Raw genomic sequence first — 21,858 nt, 5'->3', positions numbered from 1 at the left:
TTTTCCATCTTAAAAGCTTAAGTCAGCGGTAAAACTGCAGATTTAGCTAATAAGTACTTTTAGAATAATCTAACTGTTGCTGACGTTTCCATGGGAACCACTTTATAAGTGATAAACAGAAAAAAAAGAGAAAGAAAATAAATTATTTATTTTCCTACCCACTACCTGTCTAACAATTTCTCAATGTAAAGACCCACTTCAATGAAAATGGTGTTTTAAACATGTATTTGTGAGATTTTTCTCACAATGGAGGACATATATATGAAGAAAATGAAGCTTAAATATGTTTTCTAAGTATTTCTGTATTCAAACTGTTGTGAATCAGGAGCAGATGTAAAATGCATTTGAAAAAGCTTGGAGGGGGACTTTAAATATAAAAACTCAATTCGTAACATTTTAAGGAACTTCTCTGGGACATACTATAGAGATAACTGAGAGGTTATCATTATATACGTAACACACACATTTAGTGTTCAGTGCAGTGTCATTATTCCTGGAAAATGAATATTTGACAAAGGTCAGATAGGTCACGGATGGTGACATCTTTTAATTGAATCCATTTTAAGATGTAAAACCTGTTGACAGCCTTTAATTGAAGTAATGATAACTTTTATCTGTATCATGTGAAGCCATCGTTGTACATTTAATGCGGCAATAGTTCCCGTCCATGCAGTGATTTGAGCACGGCCTGCAGCCGGGTTTCTTTTCAGGGGTTGCCATGGAAACCGTCTGCTTCCATACAACCCTGCAGCCTCCTCACTCACACTAAAGAAACAACACGCACATATAGGACTAGATCACCCAGAGACTCAGAATAATATCACCAAGTTCAAGAACCTGAATACTAAAAATATTTCTGCTGGGGTTTTATTATGATGAAGAAAAAAATCATTACCAAAAAAAAAAATGCTTTTTCCAGTGTGTGATGTTAAAGCAAAGTGTTTACACTCTAGAATATTCTGAATAAAACCATAACTTTATTCTGAATAGGTGTGGCAATATTACAAATGATTAATATATCAGTGTCTGATTCGGAATACCAACCTGCAAGAATAGAAACAGTTTATGCATTTCCAAACCAATACACATAAATGTTTGTCCACCAACCAACGTCTACGCTGAAAGTTTGGAGGAAGCAGATCTTCCCTCCAACTGTATGCCCCTCCCCACCAGGAAGAAAGGAAAAAGGGTAAATGATGAGAGCAACATTCAGGGTTTAAAAGAGATTATAATTATAGTCACAAAATAACGTGAAGAAGGAATAAATGCAAATGAAATACAATTTACAGTCTGAGAGTCTCTAATATGAGGAAAGCATCACAAGTCCGATGATGGGAAGGTGTGTTCCTGAGGCTCAAACAGAAACATGCTCCACTCCGCTTCAATTCACACCTTTGACACTGGAAATCAGTACTGCACATTTTAATTCTTAGCGATTAAATAGATTTCAGGACAAAATCACTTACAGGTTGCAAACTGGAACCACATCTTTGGTTACAAATAAAGCATCAACCCACGAAAAAGAAACTACAGTGTTTTTCTAGAAGGTTTTCTCTTCTGTCAGGTTTTTCTCATGTTTTATTTATTTACAGATTTATTTCTAGACACTGATCAGCTGATTTCATGTGTCAAAATGAAACAATAATCCTTCAATTACTCTTTATTCTGATAAAAAAAAAGAATTTATTTCACTTTAAATTCAAAAGCAGCGCTGGCCCCTCCAAGAGTGTTCGATATTTCTAATGTCTGACATTCGCTTCAGAGGAAAAATGAATGATATGAGCTGCAGTGTCATTTACAAAAAAGGGGAGACACGTTTACCAAAAAGCATAAATCGTGATCAATAATTAGAAAGTTATTCAAGGCACTGAACAGCATCTTCACAGGCACAGTCAGTGAAGATCAAAACTCAGTAAACCAGTAAATTCAAACAAAATAGTGGAAAAGTCAGAGCTGGCTCGTAAAAAAACACATTAATGTTTGAAACAGAAATGTCAGCCAAACCAAAAAGAAATCACAAACCTGTATTCAACTAAAAAAGGAAGCAAAATGTTCATTCTGAAGTCCAATTATCCAACATTTGCTTTCACCTCGACATCAAGCAATTTGGTGCTGATCAGTGTCAAACATCAATCCAGACAAACGCAGCAAAATAAAACATGAAAACCTTTGGTAGAGCCAACCTTCAGTTCAGGCATTGCATTGTGTCGGTACATGTGTGAAGAGCTAAACCGTCTCTGCTGAAGCATGGATGACTGGAGACCTGGAAGTTACATGTAAAAAACGGAACATGAGTTTCACACGAATAGAAACAGAACAGGAGGAAGTAGAAACAGCCAGCTGTTTGTTGAATGTAGGACAAAGTTAGAGAAAGAAACAAATATTCACATTTGAAGTTGGAACTCACTGACAAAATAAGTACATTTTGTTACAAGACAGCAGTGAGGTACTGGGACAATGATGTTCAGGCAGCTGTGAGTCTCTACATGTGTGAGAAAAGGCTCCGCCCTCATGTGGGGCGGGGTCTCAAACGGTTTGAATTGAGTGACAAAGTGACAGAAACCGTGCAAAAGAGATGCGTTGTCATTAAGTGAGGGTTAGCCTGAACTGGTCCTGGTCTTCATGCTTTAGGTTTGTCTCGATGCGGTCCAAAAACCCGGTTCCGCGGCAGCGCCAGAGGCGGCGAGTCCAGGTTGTAGGCAGTAACACTGATAATGTAGTGCAAACTGGACCGAGCTGCTTGTTCCTCGCGTTAACTTTAACAGGTGCAAATGCTCAGCAGAACATTTAAGACGAGAAATAAAGGACCAAAACATAAATATCAAAAACTTTTATCAGTATAAAAAGTAATAAGGTTATTTATTTAATCAATAATCTGGCAAAAAAGGCCTCAGAAAAGTTCTAGGATTTTTTTCTCCTGTTTTTTTACAAATGAAGCGCCGGCTGGAATGTCCTCAGACGAGCGACTCCATGCTCTCTGCAGGGTCCAGCTCGTCTGCGATGACCGCCGCCCCGTTAGAGTCCATGTGCATGGGGCTCAGGCTGCACTCTCTGCTCCCCAGCAGGCTGAGCATGGCTTTGTAAAGGTACTGGTACTGCTCCTGCACACACACACGCCTGACACTTACTACACACATGCATAAACACCTGCAGCCTCATCTTCTCGGGGTCCTTCGACCAATGATGACGTTACACTATTTGATTGGCTGTAAGTTGGCACGATGACGTATACGATGGTGATTGGTCAGTTACAGTGAACGTTAATACTATAATAATTTTCCGCCATTCGTGAGAAACATGGATAAGTATTACATCGGAAAAAAAAAATTTGCTCGTTTATTTGTTTTGATAAAACATGAAGAACAAATAAAAATTGAGCCAAAAAAGTGCTATTTTTTTAATGCTTTCAAAAAGTTTTAAACAGGAAATATAAACTTTGCAATCATAACTGTTAAATCAGATGAAGTTGTAATTCCATAGTGTGTAATTCCATTAATGCTTAGGACTGTAGGCTGCTCCTTTTGATTATAGTTATCAATATGACGATGCTTTTTCTGAGATAAAAAAAGGAAAACTGACATTTGGGAGACTTAAACCAGACTGCACACCATAAATAAATATTGTTTTTATACACTCATACATTTGCTCAAATTGGAAAAATAAGTTTATATTGCCATTGTTTCTTCTTGCCGTGGTGCAGCGGTAGGGCGGTCGACCCATGATCGTAAGATTGCAGGTTCGATTCCCGCCTTGCACGCCCATGTGTCAAAGTGTCCTTGGGCAAGACACTGAACCCCACCTTGCTTCTGGTGGGAGGTTGGCGCCAGTGTTTGGCAGCGGAGCCGCCATCAGTGTGTGAATGTGTGTGTGCATGGGTGAATGGGACTGTGACTGTAAAGCGCTTTGGGCCTTCGAAAGAAGGTAGAAAGCGCTATATAAGTATACGCCATTTACCATTTACCATTCTTTAAAACACAAACAGAACATATTTCTGTAAAATCGCTAAGTAGTTTGTCCAACTGGTGTTGCCGTAGGCTGACGTCAGCATTGGTCGAAGGACCCCGAGAAGATGTGGCAGCCCGAGTCGATCTGGTACCCACAACGGTATTCCAAATGTTAGAGCTACATGTTCTTCTTTGGTTTTTCTGTTCCAGATGATGCTAAATTAGGAAGAGGGCGACTTGGCGACACAAGAGGTGACAAAGTTAAACACACTGCATAGACCCCCCTCCCCCATCTACTGTAACTAATGCCTTAGTAACAACTGTCCTTATGGGAGAAACAAACTGTCTGTGGGCAACAAATGGGGCAGACCTTTCCAGGGCATAAAGGTAGGCTGCACAAATCCAGGACCACTCGGTGAGTCTAACATTCCTTTCTGCAGGCGTGCTGTGGGCGACAGGTTGTAGCGAACACGCTAAGAGCACGTGAGGGTAAGGTAGTTGAGAAGCAGGAATGACGTACGGATTTTTCATTTCTTCAATCCCCTGGACCCCAAAGAACTGCAGAAGGGGTCTGTTAGTGCTGCGCATGGCAAACGCTGCCTGGCTGTTGGACACCAGGAAACCAAATCGTGATGTAGTCTGTGAGGGGATCCCACGGCGTCTTCCATCCAACAGCGTTCCATCCATTAGGTGTCTTCCATCCAACGCAGCTTCCATCCAGCAGCGTCTTCCATCCAACAGCGTCTTCCATCCATTGGGTGTCTTCCATCCAACGCAGCTTCCATCCAACAGCGTCTTCCATCCAACAGCGTCTTCCATCCATTGGGTGTCTTCCATCCAACGGCGTCTTCCATCCAACAGCGTCTTCCATCCATTGGGTGTCTTCCATCCAACAGCGTCTTCCATCCATTGGGTGTCTTCCATCCAACAGCGTCTTCCATCCAACAGCGTCTTCCATCCATTGGGTGTCTTCCATCCAACAGCGTCTTCCATCCATTGGGTGTCTTCCATCCAACAGCGTCTTCCATCCAACAGCGTCTTCCATCCATTGGGTGTCTTCCATCCAACAGCGTCTTCCATCCATTGGGTGTCTTCCATCCAACAGCGTCTTCCATCCAACAGTGTCTTCCATCCATTGGGTGTCTTCCATCCAACGCAGCTTCCATCCAACAGCGTCTTCCATCCATTGGGTGTCTTCCATCCAACGCAGCTTCCATCCAACAGCGTCTTCCATCCATTGGGTGTCTTCCATCCAACGGCGTCTTCCATCCAACAGCGTCTTCCATCCATTGGGTGTCTTCCATCCAACGCAGCTTCCATCCAACAGCGTCTTCCATCCATTGGGTGTCTTCCATCCAACAGCGTCTTCCATCCAACAGCGTCTTCCATCCATTGGGTGTCTTCCATCCAACGCAGCTTCCATCCAACAGCGTCTTCCATCCATTGGGTGTCTTCCATCCAACAGCGTCTTCCATCCAACAGCGTCTTCCATCCATTGGGTGTCTTCCATCCAACGCAGCTTCCATCCAACAGCGTCTTCCATCCAACAGCGTCTTCCATCCATTGGGTGTCTTCCATCCAACGGCGTCTTCCATCCAACAGCGTCTTCCATCCATTGGGTATCTTCCATCCAACGCAGCTTCCATCCAACAGCGTCTTCCATCCAACAGCGTCTTCCATCCATTGGGTGTCTTCCATCCAACGGCGTCTTCCATCCAACAGCGTCTTCCATCCATTGGGTGTCTTCCATCCAACGCAGCTTCCATCCAACAGCGTCTTCCATCCATTGGGTGTCTTCCATCCAACGCAGCTTCCATCCAACAGCGTCTTCCATCCATTGGGTGTCTTCCATCCAACGCAGCTTCCATCCAACGTCTGCACACCCTGTGTCTGATGTCAGTAAGGGAACTGCATGATACACCTGCGCCCCTCCTGCAGTGTTAGTATGTGTACTGACATGGAACATAATGGGTGCTGCGTATCTGTTAGTTGTTCAGGCCCGTAAAGACTCGTAAACAGGATGAGGCTGCAGCTTCAGAGGAGTGCAGGTGTGTCTCGCAGTTCCCTTCATGCTAGTGTGTCCATGATAACGGAACGTATTATTGTCGTGCGGGTAGTAAGTGTATCGAAACGTGTTTGTTAGACTAATGTAAGTTAATCTAACAAACGTGCACACCCAGTGCGTGCGCACGTGTGCGTGATCAGTAAGGATCCAGCAGGCACACCTTAAACCTAACTGGAGTGTGGCATGAGAACAGCACACGTAGTGCGTCTAACTTAGTCGCCTAACAAATACTTGACAATACACCTGCCACACGCACCACAATGGTACGTTCCATTTTCATGAACTTGAAGGTGGCCAGATGAACACCTGTCCATCCCCCCACTCCTGTCTACGACCCTTCAAGAGCCCAGACAACCCAAAAAGCTGCAGCACCCATTCCGGTGCTCGTCACCCGGGTATTACCGTCCCACAGAGGATCCAGCAACTTTGGTTAACATGTTTTTAAAAGCATGGTACCTGCAAAACAATGAAGCTAAGACCATTAAAGCACAGAGCAGTTTGTCATTAAAGTCAACATCTTTGCTGTTAGCAGTCATCCAGTCAGCTGCGTCTTCCTGTAAATGCATCAAAAACTCAAGCATCATGGAGTTCCCACGCCTTGTTTCAGGGAATCTCGGCGTCTCTCCACGAGAGTGAACTTACGATATCAGTGAAGACTGCCGGCCTCATGAGATTCATCATCTTAGCCACCTGATAGATGTCAATGAGCCCGTCGTTCTCCAGCTGCTGGGACAGCGTGGTGAGGGCGCAGAACATCCCCGCCGACACCGCTCCATACCTGAGACGAGACGTTCACGGTCAGCAACGGCTCTCCTGTTCAGCCGCTCTTCATCCTAAAGTCCAGTTTCCCAAAAGGTTCTGCTGCTGCAGCACAGAACGTCCACAAACGTCCCAACGTCCTCAACACAATACATTAACCATCAAGACCCGATCACATGGTCTCAGACTCCATCAGTTTCAGATGATGCAGTAAAGTCAGCAAGAAGTCCCAGATTCTATAACTTTTTAAATGAATGTTTAAGCTGGCAGCAAGTGTCTTTATTGTTTTGTCTTGACTCAAATAACAACCAGCAAAAAAGATTGACTTTGTGTTTGTCTGGATTGAGAATTGCTCTGTCTGTGCTGCAGACAGAGACGCTGCCAAGGGACGGTCTACAAAGTCAAAATCCAGGAAAAAGGGATTAAAAAAGAGAAATCCATAATCAACCAAAACTAATTAATGGTTCTTTTGATATCAGTCATGAATACTCGTCACCACATTCATGCAACAGCAATGATTTGAAAAGAAAATCCTTTATTTGAAGAACTTTGAATAGAAATATGAATCACATCTGATCAAAAATGTTCAATAGTTCTGAAGAGACTAAAACCACAGCCACCAAACCTTCTCAAATGACTACTTATTACTTTTTTTCTAACTATACTATTGTTTTACCTGCTAGTTGCACTATTTTTACTTGATTGTTTAAGCTGTTTGAGCGTCAAATAATGAAAAAAGGTTAATAAAATAAAAAGGAATTAATTAATAACTCAAATCAAATGACTTGGAATCAGATCGGGCCAAAAAAAACCTGTTTGAGGCATTGCTAATACCAGTTAATAAATCAGATACCTTTTTTTTACTCTCAGCATAAAACAAACCATACTTGAACCTCAAAAGCTGATCCTGCAGGAATCTCTGGATAAGATAAACTAGCATACTCATCGTGCACGATGGTGGGGCCATCTCGGGTCATGGCTTCCTCTTTGATCACACTGATGAGTTCAAAGGTGCTGCTCAGGGGGGAGTCTGGGTTTGGCCACTTGGGACACTGGAAATGTCTCACTTCCAGCACATAGTCATCCTATGAGAGGCAGAGGAAACCCAGACAGGAAGGAGTTAAGGACTGTGACGTGTGAGGGGTACACACAGGGGGGGGGGCAGGTACCTGTGTGGCCTCCAAGATGAAGTCATGGATGATGATCTGCTCCTCGTTAGAGAGGCAGAGTCTGTCCTTATTGATGAGAGTGACAGTAAAAGCAATGCAATTCATGGCCTCTTCCCGACTCGGCCAGTAAACAAACTCGTCTTCCGCCTGTAGGAAAACAGCGACACGCATTCAACGTCTCCGCCCTTAAACCTGCAACCCAGCAACTTCCCGCTACACACCAGGCCCTGGTTGTCAGGCAGCATGACAATAATCTGAGCGTTGTGGTCCCAAATCATCCTCCAGAAGTCTGTGGTGGTGTGGGGCAAAGGATGCTGGGTAATGATGAACTCGTTACTCCTGTAGTAGCCCTGGGGAGACGGAGGAGAGTCGTTAGCCTTTCTGAAGCATCGCCGTGTCACGTCAGTTATCATTTCTCAGTGTGGCACCGGCACGACGGGAAAGATAAAGAAACGCTGATGATCAGCGGCGTACCATGATGTAGGATGCGTTAATGTAATCGGTTCCTTTCATGCCTGGCAGAGTGGTGAGTCCGACCCGAGCTCGCTCCGCTGTTCAGATGCAGATAAAACAGAGGTTTTCCTACACATCACACCTGCTGATAATAATCACTCTCATTCAAGTCTCGACCGTTGCTATAGTAACAAGTACGTTGTGTGCTGTCGTCAGGCTGGTGAGACGATGCAAGAAAATGAAGGAAATGGAATTCTAATTCTGAAGAAATCTGGTTTACAGAGCAATCAAATCAAATCAAACCCAACGTTGTTAGTTCTAAGTGGAACCTCATGTCAGGTAAACACTCACAGGGAACCACGGAGGAGTTGCGGTTCTTTTCCTTGTTGCAGTCCTTGTAGGCGCTGAAGCACTCGACAAAGCGGGTGTTACATTGAGTCAGCAGCTGGAAAAAAACAAAAGAGTCCTGAGAGTCACCAGAACCAGGACATTACAACGTCGTTCATATTAAAGCCTCCAAACCTGATTGGTGCAGACAGTTTGGAAAACTTTTAGCCAAACATACAGTTTCTGTGTTAAAAAAAAGGTGCAGATTGAATGGAATTTGAGTGAATTTAGGACATTGTAAAACCCTGGAGGAACGGAAAACTGCTAAAAAATGATGAGTTTTCCCCTTAATGCCTCCAAAGTCTGAAACTTCAACGTTTTCATGCAGATTCACAAAGGTTTTGTGAAATTGCAGCTGCTGGTTTTTACAGCATCCGTATCGGCTTTGAGTGGCGTTTCTGTGTTTCAGCGACAGCAGAGAGAGCAGATGTCACGTTACAGGCCGGTTATGTGACAGCAGAGGTCACGTTACATGCTGGTCATGTGACAAGAGGTCACGTTACAGGCTGGTCATGTGACAGCAGAGGTTACGTTACAGGCCGGTCATGTGACAGCAAAGGTCACGTTACAGGCCGGTCATGTGACTGCAGAGGTCACGTTACAGGCCGGTCACGTGACAGCAGAGGTCACGTTACAGGCTGGTCATGTGACAAGAGGTCACGTTACAGGCCGGTCATGTGACAGCAAAGGTCACGTTACAGGCCGGTCACGTGACAGCAGAGGTCACGTTACAGGCTGGTCATGTGACAAGAGGTCACGTTACAGGCCGGTCATGTGACAGCAAAGGTCACGTTACAGGCCGGTCACGTGACAGCAGAGGTCACGTTACAGGCTGGTCATGTGACAAGAGGTCACGTTACAGGCCGGTCATGTGACAGCAGAGGTTACGTTACAGGCCGGTCATGTGACAGCAGAGGTTACGTTACAGGCTGGTCGTGTGACAAGAGGTCACGTTACAGGCCGGTCATGTGACAGCAGAGGTGACGTTACAGGCTGATCATGTGACAAGAGGTCACGTTACAGGCCGGTCATCTGACAGCAGAGGTCACGTTACAGGCCGGTCATGTGACAGCAGAGGTCACGTTACAGGCTGGTCATGTGACAAGAGGTCACGTTACAGGCCGGTCATGTGACAGCAAAGGTCACGTTACAGGCCGGTCATGTGACAGCAGAGGTCACGTTACAGGCCGGTCATGTGACAGCAGAGGTGACGTTACAGGCTGGTCATGTGACAAGAGGTCACGTTAAAGGCCGGTCATGTGACAGCAAAGGTCACGTTACAGGCTGGTCATGTGACAGCAGAGGTCACGTTACAGGCCTGTCATGTGACAGCAGAGGTCATGTTACAGGCTGGTCATGTGACAAGAGGTCACGTCACAGGCCGGTCACGTGACATCAGGGGTCACGTTACAGGCCGGTCATGTGACAGCAGAGGTCACGTTACAGGCTGGTCATGTGACAGCAGAGGTTACGTTACAGGCCGGTCATGTGACAGCAAAGGTCACGTTACAGGCCGGTCATGTGACTGCAGAGGTCACGTTACAGGCCGGTCACGTGACAGCAGAGGTCACGTTACAGGCTGGTCATGTGACAAGAGGTCACGTTACAGGCCGGTCATGTGACAGCAAAGGTCACGTTACAGGCCGGTCACGTGACAGCAGAGGTCACGTTACAGGCTGGTCATGTGACAAGAGGTCACGTTACAGGCCGGTCATGTGACAGCAAAGGTCACGTTACAGGCCGGTCACGTGACAGCAGAGGTCACGTTACAGGCTGGTCATGTGACAAGAGGTCACGTTACAGGCCGGTCATGTGACAGCAGAGGTTACGTTACAGGCCGGTCATGTGACAGCAGAGGTTACGTTACAGGCTGGTCGTGTGACAAGAGGTCACGTTACAGGCCGGTCATGTGACAGCAGAGGTGACGTTACAGGCTGATCATGTGACAAGAGGTCACGTTACAGGCCGGTCATGTGACAGCAGAGGTCACGTTACAGGCCGGTCATGTGACAGCAGAGGTCACGTTACAGGCTGGTCATGTGACAAGAGGTCACGTTACAGGCCGGTCATGTGACAGCAAAGGTCACGTTACAGGCCGGTCATGTGACAGCAGAGGTCACGTTACAGGCCGGTCATGTGACAGCAGAGGTGACGTTACAGGCTGGTCATGTGACAAGAGGTCACGTTAAAGGCCGGTCATGTGACAGCAAAGGTCACGTTACAGGCTGGTCATGTGACAGCAGAGGTCACGTTACAGGCCTGTCATGTGACAGCAGAGGTCATGTTACAGGCTGGTCATGTGACAAGAGGTCACGTCACAGGCCGGTCACGTGACATCAGGGGTCACGTTACAGGCCGGTCATGTGACAGCAGAGGTCACGTTACAGGCTGGTCATGTGACAGCAGAGGTTACGTTACAGGCCGGTCATGTGACAGCAAAGGTCACGTTACAGGCCGGTCATGTGACTGCAGAGGTCACGTTACAGGCCGGTCACGTGACAGCAGAGGTCACGTTACAGGCTGGTCATGTGACAAGAGGTCACGTTACAGGCCGGTCATGTGACAGCAGAGATTACGTTACAGGCCTGTCATGTGACAGCAAAGGTAACGTTACAGGCCGGTCACGTGACAGCAGAGGTCACGTTACAGGCTGGTCATGTGACAGCAAAGGTCACGTTACAGGCCGGTCATGTGACAGCAGAGGTTACGTAACAGGCCGGTCATGTGACAGCAGAGGTGACGTTACAGGCTGATCATGTGACAAGAGGTCACGTTACAGGCCGGTCATGTGACAGTAGAGGTCACGTTACAGGCCGGTCATGTGACAGCAGAGGTCACGTTACAGGCTGGTCATGTGACAAGAGGTCACGTTACAGGCCGGTCATGTGACAGCAAAGGTCACGTTACAGGCCGGTCATGTGACAGCAGAGGTCACGTTACAGGCCGGTCATGTGACAGCAGAGGTCATGTTACAGGCTGGTCATGTGACAAGAGGTCACGTTACAGGCCGGTCATGTGACAGCAAAGGTCACGTTACAGGCTGGTCATGTGACAGCAGAGGTCACGTTACAGGCCGGTCATGTGACAGCAGAGGTCACGTTACAGGCTGGTCATGTGACAAGAGGTCACGTTACAGGCCGGTCATGTGACATCAGGGGTCACGTTACAGGCCGGTCATGTGACAGCAGAGGTCACGTTACAGGCCGGTCTTGTGACAGCAGAGGTTACGTTACCGGCCGGTCAGTTGACAGCAGAGGTTACGTTACAGGCTGGTCATGTGACAATAGGTCACGTTACAGGCCGGTCATGTGACAAGAGGTCACGTTACAGGCCGGTCATGTGACAGCAGGGGTCACGTTACAGGCCGGTCATGTGACAGCAAAGGTGACGTTACAGGCCGGTCACGTGACAGCAGGGGTCACGTTACAGGCCGGTCATGTGACAGCAAAGGTCACGTTACAGGCTGGTCATGTGACAGCAGGGGTCACGTTACAGGCCGGTCATGTGACAGCAAAGGTGACGTTACAGGCCGGTCACGTGACAGCAGGGGTCACGTTACAGGCCGGTCATGTGACAGCAAAGGTCACATTACAGGCCGGTCATCTGACAGCAAAGGTCACGTTACAGGCCGGTCATCTGACAGCAAAGGTCACGTTACAGGCCGGTCATGTGACAGCAAAGGTCACGTTACAGGCCGGCCATGTGACAGCAAAGGTCACGTTACAGGCCGGCCATGTGACAGCAAAGGTCACGTTACAGGCCGGTCATGTGACAGCAAAGGTCACGTTACAGGCCGGCCATGTGACAGCAAAGGTCACGTTACAGGCTGGTCATGTGACAGCAAAGGTCACGTTACAGGCCGGTCATGTGACAGCAAAGGTCACGTTACAGGCCGGTCATGTGACAGCAGAGGTCACGTTACAGGCCGGTCATGTGACAGCAAAGGTCACGTTACAGGCCGGTCATGTGACAGCAGAGGTCACATTACAGGCCGGCCATGTGACAGCAGATGTGTTTGATGGCAGTTTTGTCACGCTAAACTGAAACGTATGAACGCAAAATCAATGATAAGAAAAAAGTTAGATGAGACACAACGCATATGAATAGATTTGTTTTGAAATAAAGAAATAGTTTTTTAAAAGAAGCAAAGAAAAAGTATTTGAAAGCAAATATTTGACATTTTCATTTTCTACCTAGAAAGTGTTATTTGCAATGTGGCATAAATATGACCTCATATAGAAAGAATTATAAAATTCTCAACATTTGAAAACTTTTCTTTAAATAAGCAAATAAAAAAAGCCAATGTGGTAAAAATATAAAAATAAAAATTCTTACTTTGAGAACCACATTCCAGACACTAAGACAATAAGATTATTTTTCTTGGAAAACAGAAAATAAAACTTTTTTTTCTTTAAATAAGGGTCTTTTTACTTTCCTAAGATTCCGTTTTTACCGTAAAGACATAGAATTGGACATAACGTAGTTAGTAACCTGAAACTAAAGGACATATTTGGATATGGAAGGAAGTGACATTCTATCAGCAATTATTTCTGCCTCTATTGATGTTAGAAGAGCTGCAGCTCCATGAAACATTCATCAAACTTTGCCTAACGCAGCAGGAGTGAAGACATGACTTTATTAACACCAACATCAAAGATGCTTTCCGTCTCGTCATGTCTGGAAGTGGAAAACCACGTGTGAGTCGCTAACAAGCTTCTGATCAGATCCAGCTGACGGCACGGCTGCAGACGGTCAGGCGGCTGCGCAGACTCACCCTAAACTGCTTCTGAAGCCGCGTGCGGCCGCCGGCGCTTGGCGTGAGGATGCTGTTGACGTAGCTGTGCAGCTGCCAGGCGGGAACCTCCGTCTCTCGGCTGAGGATGGCCTCCGTCAGAGCGTCGTGAATGAAAACGTATTGCTCCTGGTGGGAAAGCGAGGACAAGGACGGGTCAGGTTTAAGCTGCTGCTGTGCAGGACTTTCACACTGACGCTTTACAAAAAACCCTTTTGGAATGAATTTCAGCTTCCATTCAGTGAGGATTGTTGTTTTAACACATTCATACATGCTGGAAAGTGTCAACATTTTAAACTTCACATCATCTAAAGCAGGGGTCTCAAACTCGCGGCCCGCGGGCTATTTGCTGCCCCAGCCTTAATAATAAAGTTTAATGTTAATGCGGCCCGCCAGTCTGTATGAATGACACTTTTTCAGTGTTGTGTGCGCGGAGCTGACGAACCAACCAATCACAGTGGGGTATTTGACTCTTGGGGGAGTGACACTGACCAGGCTTGAAAGCAGGAGAACATTTAAGGCAGGACACCTGACAGCCCCCTCCCCGGAGCACATTAAGGAGTTCCTTACCTTCCTTTTTAGAACGTTTTTATTTGCTCGTAATTTTTCTAAATCCATGCAGTCCGTGCTGATCTTTTCTCTGGGTCGCACAGACCCGGAGGAGGGTTAAGGTTATGGTTACGGTTAGGCGTATTAACCCAAACCAAACGGTTCTTGTGTCACTGCAACCCACCGCCCCCCCAGGAGATGAGCCATCTGAGGAGAATAAATCTGTATCTGTAACAATTGCGCCCGTTCTTTTAGGAACCACAGTTTGGATTCAGAATGAAAACATGGGAGTGGCTGATCATCTGCTCTACAATAACTTGTGACCAGAGTTTAAATGTGCAAAAAGTCATAAGAAAGAAAATCCAAAAATGGTTTCTGAATTTTATTTATCCTTTACTGATTTGTTGTTTAAAGAGTAAACTTAAAAAAAAACATTCAACACAGACTCAAAATTGGGAGCACATCCTCTCTTATCATCTTTAAATCTCAATAAGTCCAAGTTCAGTCCAGATTTCCTGACAATCATCTTCCTCCACACTGAGGGTCTCAGCTGTGGAGGAAGTGCTGCCAAGTGTCCATCAGTAAGAAGTAGACAAGAGAAGCCGTGATCAGAAGAACCATTGATGGAGGTTACAGAACTGTAGAATTGGAGTCTTCTTTAGTTTTTAATAGTTAGAATTCAACAGTGTTAACTGAACTGTGTTAATAAGGACATTTAAATCAGAAAACAGCAGATATAAAAGAATAAATAAACAGAAATGTATTACTGATTTATTTACTTATTGATTTTTTTATTCACGTATTTTATTTGAATGAGAGTTTTAAAAGTAAAGTTTCTACAGTAAACAGTTAATAATAGAGTATAGTAATAGTATAGTAAATGTTCCATACAAATTTATTGGCTCTCAGACACTCACAAGTGGTGTGTGTGCGTTATAGTTGTGGCCCTCCCCCAGTTAGACCCTGCTTTCAGTGGCCCTCAGGCAAATTGAGTTTTGAGAATCCTGGTCTAAACGCTAAAAACTCTTCTTTTTCCTGTTTTACATTCTGCATACATTCATTTTTTTTGTTCTGATTGCTTGAAATAAACTAATTCCCAAAACGAAAATGATCACTAAAAAAAACATTTGGCTTCATATGTCTAATGGTTTCCTGTGTCTACATGGGTTCGTTTGAATGACCTCTGACCTCTGTGCATCTGGCCCCTCCTATTCTGACAAACTGTTTCTTGTGAAGGCCACACAACTTTGTTCTGATGAGCCTGATTTGAAACTTCTTTGTCTTTCTTTCATAGTGAAGCCCTTTGGTTCCCTAAAGGAGTTGTAAAGTGCCACATGAATAAACTTCCATTCATTCATTCATTCATGATCCTTTCAATGAAACATGAAACAATCTTTATGAAATACAAAATAACCAAATAACTCTCTGTGATCTTCACAGAATAAAAGTCAGGAAAAGTAATAGTGATAAATGTCAAAAATAGAACCACTATGTGGGCGACAGTGGCTCAGGTGGTTGAGCGGGTCGTCCAATGATCGAAGGGTTGGCGGTTCGATCCCTGCTCCCACCAGCCAAAATGTCGTTGTGTCCTTGGGCAAGACACTTCACCCTCCTTGCCTCCAGTGTGGCTCCACTGGTGTGTGGATGTGCATGAATGATCCCGGTGATGGTCAGAGGGGCCGTAGGCGCGAAATGGCAGCCACGCCTCTGTCAGTCTGCCCCAGGGCAGCTTTGGCTACAACAGTAGTTACCATCACCAAGTATGAATGAGGAGTGAATGAATAATGGACACAATGTAAGCGCTTTGGGTGTCTTGAAAAGCGCAGATAAATCCAATCCATTATTATTATTATTATTATAAATAGTCTGTCTTCTCCCGTTGAGACTTTGAGGCGGCAGCTCCTCACGTCTCAGTTTGTGCTGAACTTCATGACTAAAACGCAGCAGCTGCACGTCTGTTGTTCATCCAGTGATGATGAAAAAGTCACATTTCTGGACAAATATCTGTAATAATAACTGTACAAATAACAAATAACTGTAAACAATGAAATCCACACAGTAAAACTCCTCACTGCACACTTTATGCACTGTCCTCAGACAGACATGAACTTCTCCATCATGTTTAAATTCTTTTAGTTCAAACCTTCATAGAATGAAGTCCAGGATTTTAGAATGAAAACAAAGATCTGATCGTGTTTCTGTAAAGGAGACACGACACAGAGGAGATTGATTGACAAGGTCTCCAGCCAATCAGGACACAGAACGGTTGGCGCTGTTTGAAAAAAAAAGCAGCACAATGGCTCTAAAAGAACGAGAGAAATCCTCAAAGAGAACAAAGTGACGCAGAAATGGATTTAGAGGGTTTCGGATCGGGGCACGGACTGCAGAAGAGTGGATGAAAGGTAACATTCTATGCGGGTCTCCATCACAGTCCAGATTGAAAAGTACATCATGTGTCTCTGATGTTGTTCAGGGGACCGGACCAAATATGGAGGAGGGCCGGATGGGCCCGCGGGCCGTAGTTAGTGGGATGAGTGAGGCTGCTTGTGTTCCAGATTTCTGAGCGTTGTCGTGGCTCATTTGTCTGTTTTTGGGTCTTTTGACCAACAGGCAGGGGGCCGAGCGGCTGAACTCTCTTCTGGTCTAGTCTCCAGCTCCTCTTCATCATTTTGACTTTGCTGCTGAATCATTTCTAACCTTTCGGTCCCATAAAGCAGTGAACCTGTGTGTGTGGATGACCTCTGCAAACAGATGCAGCAGCTGACTGCATATGATAGGATCATTTACATGTACAAAAGTGAACAGTGCTGAAGACAGCAACCAAAAGCAAATGACAGTGGAAGTAAATGTACTTTTTGGATAAATTGGGCAGCCTGTTGTGATGCCAGCCAGTTTCTCCCTGACAGTTGTCATATTTCTGTCTTTGAAACATGAATAAAGCTGCTGTCTGTCTGTCTGTCTGTCTGTCTACAACTGAACATGTCTGACCAGTCTGCTCCTAAAAGAGAAAAACTGGTGTCGTCTTCTAATCAACAGACTTTATTAGTTTGAGTAAGAACATTTATTGTGTTTTTACACAAAAACTGAATCCCATTAGTGAGTTTCCTTTAAGGCAGAGCCGCTGTGGACGGTCCCTGATTCCAGAGACAAACAGACTGTGAGCAGAAGAACTCAGGCTGTTTAAAAAGCTCATGAGCTGAATGTGTATGATGGGATGGAGTGACGGTTTCCCGTCTGTGCTGCACTACAGCTGCAGTCAGGGTGACCTTTATCTGAATTGATTCCATAACTGCTTTTCCACCTTAAATCAGGATGACCTTTAGTGAGTGACCGCTGTGAGCGCCGTACCTCGGTCTGGACCAGGTAGTTGCGTTGTGTGCGTATGTGTTTGAGGAAGTCCAGGACGCTGACGGTGCCTTTGTCCTTGATCTGCTGCAGCATGCTGTCGATGACGATGTACGTTCCCGTGCGGCCGACCCCTGCACTGGAGAGCACAGCGGACCACCGTGAGCGGCTCCTCCGGAAGCTCCAACCCAGCCGGTGCCGCCGCTGACCTTACCTGCAGTGCACCAGGACCGGGCCCGAGTCTGCGGTCCGAGCTGCAGACGAGCGGTGGATGAAGGTGAGGACGGGCAGGGTGTACTCTGGAACCCCCATGTCCGGCCACTGCGTGTAGTGAAACTGGACCAGGACGCGCTCGTTCAGCTTCCCTTTAGGGTTTCCCTTCTGACACTGAAACGTTGGGAGACAGGAGAGTTAAACCCTTTCACAGCAGCATCAGTCTGTGACACGTCAGACGCTAAAGGATTAACCCCCCCCCCCCCCCCCCCCCCCCCCCCCCGCAGAAGATCCACAGCATTTCATTAGACCCTCAAACACCACACATGAATAAAAAGGCTGGTTTCCTGTCAAATAGTTGGATTAAAACAAGGATGTCAGTCATCTGATGGAGCCAGCCACTGTTCATCGTCCTACATGAATTAGAAAACGACAGCAAGCTCATCCTAATTCAAGAAAAGCTGAATGGTTTTTCTGTTGAATGATGTTCAAACTCTAGATTCACTTCATGAAATGCCTTCTGCTACTTTTAGCAAATAGTAGAAAGAGCAAATCATGGCTGGACTTTTTCTGTTTGAGGTAATGAAACCCAAACAAGTCAGACGTTTCTGTTTTTTTACTTTTAGAAGTCAACATTTCCAGGCCAGCTTTCTTTAATAACCGTTATTTCCACACAAAGACTTTTCTCGTGTTTTCACCTTTTTGACCTTCGTGTTCCTGATGAGGAAGTGCCTCACTGTGTAGCAGGCCTGCACTTTGGTGCTCTTCAGCGTCACCACCACGTTGCCGTACTGCTCGCTGTTCTCCGTTGGCCAGTACTGGTCGCACTTCCTCTGCAAGACACACGCTTAGTCATTCAGGAGCACGCATGACGCAGAATCCTGCCTATGCTCGGTGCAGAGTGGTGAACCTACTCTTCCTTTCTCCACCAGGTTTGTGATCATGACGATGATTTCCGTGTTCTGCTGCCACACCATCCTCCAGAAGTCCTCAAACGTGGACTTGAGGGGCCCCTGAGCCGCTATGTACGCTCGGGGCTGATTATAACCCTGAAACCAAAGGACATCACTGCTTTCCTAACTTCTGCATGTCAGCAGATTCCTCACATGAAATGACAGAAAGGGATCCTATTTTTGCATAATTTCACAGGTTTCATATAGATGCTAATTTAGTATTTCCTCCTCTCACTCTGACTGTAAACAATGGCTTTCAGCAGCAGGATGTTTCATCTTCATACACATCTCACTGATAAGCAAACCTGGAGTTCTGAGTAAAGCAGAAGGTCTTACGTCCACGTAGTTGGCGTTGATGTAATCTGAGTGTTTGGCGTCTTTTCCCGCCAGAGCTCGCAGCTTCACCCTGCTGTGGTCATCTAAGCACACAGACACGTAAAAGCCCACACAGAAACATTGATTTCACAGCGGTAGACTTGTAATCAGATTACTCACAGGCCATGATGTTGATGTATCTGTTTTTGTGCTTGTTGTCAGGATGATTTGAATGCTCTGCTGTGATTTTCAAGTCAGCCGTGGAGCGCTGGACCTCCTGCAGAGGAAAAATAGATTTTACTAAACAAGGAGCAAAAGGCTAACGCTGTTATCAACTGACTTCAGCTTTGACGGGGGCTTTCTTTCAGTGGGGGCTTCCTGTTTGCCAACATAAAGCTGCTTTCTTTACATCAGGAGCTCAGGATAAAGTGGAGAGTCTGTTTCAAGGTCACCGAGTGGAGCAGATGCTTTCTGCCACGGGGGTCCAATGACCCGCTTCTGTCTTCTTCACCACAAACCATCCTCAATACCATCACTGTTCCTTAAATGAACTGTCACACGGAGTGACTGGATGATGCCTTCATCCATTTTCTTAACTCAGTTACCCAGAAGTTTGAGTTTCTGCCTATCCTGTCAGAGCTCTGATTAACCTCCATATCTCTGATCCTCCTCTTCATCTTTGTTTTAAGCACCCCAAGCACTCTCATCACTGCACACCACCCCCATCCACAGCCATACCATCTCTGCCCCCCATCTTCTCCCCCCTTTTCCTCACTTCTGATCAGGTGAGGAGAGAACTGAGGCGACTTAAGACCAGGAAAGCTGCAGGTCCAGACAGCATCTGACCCGGACTGCTCAGGGACTGTGCTGACCAGCTCTGTGAGCTGGTCACCTACATCTTCAACCTGAGCCTGAGTCTGGAGACGGTCCCAGTCCTGTGGAAGACCTCCTGTGTGGTTCCGGTTCCTAAGATGGCGCACGCTAAGGAGCCGAATCACTTCAGACCAGTAGCTCTGACCTCCTACCTGATGAAGACCATGGAGAGCCTCATCCTCAGCCACCTTCACTCAGTGGTCAGCACCGAAACCGACCCGCTGCAGTTTGCCTACAGGCCACAGTTTGTGAGGCTACACAACTGTGTGTCAGAGGTGGTGGTTTCCAGCACTGGTGCTCCTCAGGGGAAGGTGCTCTCACTGTTCCTCTTCACCCTTTATACATCAGACTTTACGTACAACACCGGGAGTTGTCACCTCCAGAAGTTCTCTGACAACTCGGCCATTGTTGGTTGTGTGTCGGGGGGGAACGAGCTGGAGTACAGGTCAGTCATCAAGGACTTTGTGGACTGGTGTGAGCGTAATCACCTGTGCTTGAACACCAGTAAGACAATGGAGATGGTGATTGATTTCCGGAGGAGAAAACCACAATACACACCGGTGAGCATCCAGGGCTCGAACATTGAGGTAGTGGACAGTTTTAAGTACCTGGGTGTTCACCTCAACAAGAAACTGGACTGGACTCAAAACACCGATGCCCTGCATAAGAAGGGCCAAAGTCGCCTCCACCTTCTGAGGAGACTGAGGTCCTTTGGAGAGTGCAGGCCTCTCTTAAGGACTTTCTATGACTCTGTGGTAGCCTCTGTTATCCACTACGCCGTGGCCTGTTGGGGAGCAGGCAGCACAGACCGGGACAGGAAGAAACTCAACAAGCTGGTCAGGAGGGCCAGTTCTGTCCTGGGATGTCCACTGGACTTTGTGGAGGAAGTGGGTGAAAGGAGGATGTTGGCCAAGTTAACATCCATCATGGACAACACCTCTCACCCACTGCATCAGAAAGTGGAGGCAGTGAACAGCTCCTTCAGCTGCAGACTTCTACGACCCCCATGCAGGAAGGAACGGTTCCGCAAGTCATTCATTCTAAAAGCTGTGAGATTGTACAATGCCACAGTTTAAACATGCATGTACAAACCGGTTATCATGCATCCATAGCCCAGCCGAATATTCTCTCTTTTACATAATTAAATTTTAATGTTACCTACATAACATATGTTATGTTATGTCATAATAGTTCGCTCACTCAGCAACAAAATGGATGAACTGGCACTGCTGATGCGTCGGAACAGGGACTTTTCTTCCTCATGTGCCCTGTGCTTCACGGAGACGTGGCTCAATGAGCAGATCCCGGACTTCGCGCTTCATTTGGAAGGATTCCAGCTTCTCCGCGCGGACAGACATCGGGACTTCTCGGGAGGAAAGTCCAGAGGTGGAGGTGTCTGCTTTTACATCAACAACGCCTGGTGTTCGGATGTGACTGTAATCTCCACGCACTGTTCTCCTTCGGTGGAATACATCTTCACTAACTGCAAACCATTCTACTCCCCACGCGAGTTTGCTTGATTCATTCTGGCCGCTGTTTACATCCCGCCGAGCGCGGACGTGCACGAGGCACAGCGCGCGCTCGCGGAGCAGATTCTATGTGTGGAACGAACTTTTCCGGACTCTTTAATCATTATCCTCTGGGATTTTAATAAAGAGAATCTGAGCCAGGAGCTCCCTAGATACAAACAGTTTGTCAAATGCCCAACAAGAGAGCAGAACACGCTGGATCATTGCTATACAACAGTCAGCGGGGCTTACAGAGCCGTGGCCCGCGCGGCTCTGGGCTTCTCGGACCACGCCCTGATTCACCTCATCCCCGCATTCAGACAAAAGCTGAAGCTCTCCAAACCAACAGTGAGGACTTCCAAGATGTGGACCAGCGAGGCTGTGGAGGAGCTTCGCACGTGTCTGGACACAACGGACTGGGATGTGTTTAGAGCTGCCACAGACAGTTTGGATGATTACACAGACACTGTGACGTCATACATCCAGTTTTGTGAAGACAGCATCATCCCAACAAAAACCAGGGTCAGTTATAA

General features: G+C 46.4%; 1 protein-coding gene across 2 annotated transcripts in view; it reads right to left on the bottom strand.

Annotated features, from left to right (window-relative positions):
• Positions 1-1,208: 1,208 nt before the first annotated feature.
• The window catches only part of ca16b (carbonic anhydrase XVI b), a 164,465-nt gene continuing 143,815 nt past the window's right edge, over positions 1,209-21,858 (bottom strand). For both annotated transcript variants that reach the window (XM_078946752.1, XM_078946751.1), the window contains 14 exons: positions 19,125-19,221; positions 18,966-19,048; positions 18,591-18,725; positions 18,375-18,509; positions 17,678-17,850; positions 17,467-17,602; positions 13,552-13,698; positions 8,742-8,835; positions 8,412-8,488; positions 8,159-8,287; positions 7,938-8,084; positions 7,711-7,853; positions 6,652-6,787; positions 1,209-3,101 (listed from right to left, as the gene is read on the bottom strand). In XM_078946752.1, coding sequence (XP_078802878.1) covers positions 2,955-3,101; positions 6,652-6,787; positions 7,711-7,853; positions 7,938-8,084; positions 8,159-8,287; positions 8,412-8,488; positions 8,742-8,835; positions 13,552-13,698; positions 17,467-17,602; positions 17,678-17,850; positions 18,375-18,509; positions 18,591-18,725; positions 18,966-19,048; positions 19,125-19,221 — 1,779 coding nt within the window. In that variant the 3' untranslated portion in view covers positions 1,209-2,954. The remainder of the gene's footprint in view (positions 3,102-6,651; positions 6,788-7,710; positions 7,854-7,937; positions 8,085-8,158; positions 8,288-8,411; positions 8,489-8,741; positions 8,836-13,551; positions 13,699-17,466; positions 17,603-17,677; positions 17,851-18,374; positions 18,510-18,590; positions 18,726-18,965; positions 19,049-19,124; positions 19,222-21,858) is intronic.

The sequence above is a fragment of the Oryzias latipes genome, chromosome 5 (genome assembly GCF_053564925.1).
Source record: "Oryzias latipes strain Hd-rR chromosome 5, Olatipes_Hd-rR_3.1".
Classification (NCBI taxonomy): domain Eukaryota; kingdom Metazoa; phylum Chordata; class Actinopteri; order Beloniformes; family Adrianichthyidae; genus Oryzias; species Oryzias latipes.
This window is presented reverse-complemented; position numbering and strand designations above follow the sequence as displayed.